Here is a 2,961-nt window from a genome sequence, read left to right as displayed (position 1 = left end):
TGACTGAACCATAAAAACTGGAAATAAATGGTCACTTTGTCGAGTGTTACACTTGGCAAAGGCCTCTTTGCCGAGTGCCAGACATAATACACTAGGCAAAGAGGACACGTGGCAAAAATCTGTTCATTCTGGGTAGATTTTAGCATCTTTGCCGAGTGTCACTAGCCTCTTGGACGAGTGCCACAGTGGCACTCAGCAAAGAGGCCAAGATCTGGCCTAGGAGGCGAGGCTTTGCCGGGTGTCAGCGTATGGCCCTCAGCAAATCTTGCATCTTTGCCGAGTGTTTTCTGCCAATAACACTCGGCAAAGAGACATATGTTGCCGAGTGTCTTTGTAACTGGCACTCGGCAAAGAGCCAGGTGTTGCCGAGTGTCTTTGTAACTGGCACTCGGTAAAGAGCCAGGTGTTGCCGAGTGTTTTTGCCAACTGGCACTCGGCAAAGGCGGCGGCTTTGCCGAGTGTTTTTTCCGTTAGACACTTGGCAAAGCCGCCGTCACCATCTTCTCCCCGTTGTAGATCTTTTTTTTGCCGAGAGTTGGACTTAGCACTCGGCAAACTATTTGCCGAGTACCCGACAAAAAACACTCGATAAAGCAACGTTTGCCGAGTAAATCGATGCTGAGTGAGCCTTTGCCGAGTGTTTTTGGAGCTTCACCGAGTGCCCCGGGCACTCGGCAAATCTTCTGTTTCCAGTAGTGAGCGAGTACAAAGTTCCTATAGACTTGTACATATATAACCACGAAATCTTTTAAACATAAATATGGTTCAAGCACTTGCATACATGCACACATAAACGAAAGATTGATCCACACATCAAAGTATTCAACTGAGAGATGAGCTTCAGGAAACACACCCAATAGATTATAGCTTACAACTGGCTAATTTTTAGGGGTAGAGCTCGACGATTGACCGAACACCTAAAACTGGTATAATTTTGTACTCAGTGAAACCAGCTTCAAATATAATCTTCCTCCACTCTTGCTCATCTCTCTCAATGCCATTGACAACCATAATAAAGAGATCATATAATACTTCTGTTTCTCTATGCTTAAGATTTGAAGGCCCTGCACCAACTACGGTGTCTACTATTATCACCTTTCCACCTGCATCTCGTGGAGGTATAGCCTTCTTGCAGTTCTTTAATATCGTAACACATTTGGAGTCATCCCAGTCATGCATAACCCACTGAAATAATCAACAAAGACTTGGAGTTATTCTGGGCTCTTCTGGTGAGATTGAAACTACTAGTACTTCCTAGGATCCACATAATTGTAATTTCAGACAGTGCATAACCTCCGAACACAAGTTCAGTATAAATTATAATAGAAGTCTTACTACTTAAGGTTGAACATACTTTTTCTCAGGAACTCTTACAACAAAATGAAATGCATCCCCAAACAAAATGTAATACTAGAAGACGTACCTTGAGGAAGACTGCGTTCGCAGGTGGAATGCTCTCAAACATGTCACCAGCAATGTATTTAAGTCCGGTGCTAGCAGGAGCACTGGCTACGACGTGTGAGAGATCCAGCACACTGCAGTCTATGTGAGGGAAGGCCTTTGAGATGGCCTGTGCCGCTGCACCATGGCCCCCCGCAACATCAATGAGGGAGCTTATCCCCTGGAAAACGTAGCCACACTCTTTGATGGCAATATCCATGAGGAAGCGGCTATCTGCGACCATTGCAGCATTGAAGAGAGGGCTCACAGTTTCGTCGTGGCCGATCACATCCCACGCAGTCTTTCCATGCGAAATCTCAAAGAGGGTCAGATCTGGCAGCTCATGCTCAAACCAGGTGGCAAGACCGAGGAAGGGGGACACAAAAGTGTTATGGAGAATCAAGCTTAGTGTAGGAGTCAAGCTCAGAGTGCCGACAAGAAGTCGAGATGCCGGAGTGAGACCATAGACACAATCACCATCACCAGCGGAGTGCTTGGCATTGGCAATGCTGAAGATGCCGGTGACACTGAGCAGGCGCATGAGTCTACGCATGCATGGTATCTTTGAGGGGTGAAGTTGGACCTTGGTGGCTATTTGGGTGATGGTGGCAGTGCCGCCATGATGATGGATTGCGTCGGCGATGCGGAGTTCCATGGCGGATTTAAGTGCCATGGACTTGATGAATGCGAATGTGCTGTGCCAAAGCTCAAGCTGAGCATCGAGCAAGGCCTGCTGATCAGTGTAGTGTTGCTCCTGGGTGGATCCCATGGCACGATGTTTCCGCTTTGTTAGCTTATCAGTTATGGCCTTATGGTTGGATATAGAAAAACATGTACGCTACAGCTCTATTTATAGACTTATGGTTCAGAGTTACCTTAGAACTGTATAATAACCATGTTCAGTAATTTTCTAGGTGAAAAACATACAAGCTCAATTGCAAATAAAAGAGGCCATGCTAAAAAATTATTGAGAACAAGGTAATTTTTTGCATGACAACAGCTTTTGAGTCTATGAAAATTATTTAATCAAACTTTAACTAAACATTTGTCGTTATTTCAATGACTAGTTATGTTTTCGAGCTAGGTAGCTAGTTCAGTCTAGCTAGATGCTGCTATTTTACTAAAGATTGCTGAATGCAATGCTGCTTTCTGTAGCAGGGATCAACATCCTCAGGAGCACGTGTTGAATTAACTATAATAAAATCTGTCGAATTTTCACTTTTCCATATCTGGCGAGCTACTATATCGTCGCAACTGGTTGTCCACCGGTGTCATCCATTTCACCTTCAGATTTCATGTCCCATCGCATTAGTGAACTAGCCAAGAAAAGAGCAACAGAATTATGTAATTATTGATCGATTTCAGGTATAGGCTCTATAGCTCATAACGTGTAACTCGAGAAAGCAACATGTATAACTCATAACGTGTAACTCGAGAAAGCAACATGTATAGCTCATAACGTGTAACTCGAGAAAGCAACATGCAAGTCCTGCCCCCTATATCAAACGTACAGATGCCGTG

The 2,961-nt window shown here is 44.5% G+C and overlaps 1 protein-coding gene across 1 annotated transcript; it reads right to left on the bottom strand.

The window, feature by feature from the left end:
• Positions 1–729: 729 nt before the first annotated feature.
• On the bottom strand, positions 730–2,257 carry LOC117860208 (O-methyltransferase ZRP4). Its single transcript, XM_034743464.2, has 2 exons — positions 1,424–2,257; positions 730–1,185 (listed from the first exon to the last, which is right to left on the bottom strand). The coding sequence occupies exons 1-2, from the start codon at positions 2,207–2,209 to the stop codon at positions 886–888; spliced, it is 1,086 nt and encodes a 361-aa protein (XP_034599355.1). The 5' UTR covers positions 2,210–2,257; the 3' UTR covers positions 730–885.
• Positions 2,258–2,961: the final 704 nt, after the last annotated feature.

This window comes from Setaria viridis, chromosome 6 (genome assembly GCF_005286985.2).
Source record: "Setaria viridis chromosome 6, Setaria_viridis_v4.0, whole genome shotgun sequence".
Classification (NCBI taxonomy): domain Eukaryota; kingdom Viridiplantae; phylum Streptophyta; class Magnoliopsida; order Poales; family Poaceae; genus Setaria; species Setaria viridis.
This window is presented reverse-complemented; position numbering and strand designations above follow the sequence as displayed.

Coding starts and splice junctions, on each gene's coding strand:
- LOC117860208 (XM_034743464.2), bottom strand. CDS start 2,209: ATGGGATCCACCCAGGAGCAACACTACACTGATCAGCAGGCCTTGCTC. Junction 1,186..1,423: donor CGAACGCAGTCTTCCTCAAG/GTACGTCTTCTA, acceptor TGATTATTTCAG/TGGGTTATGCATGACTGGGA.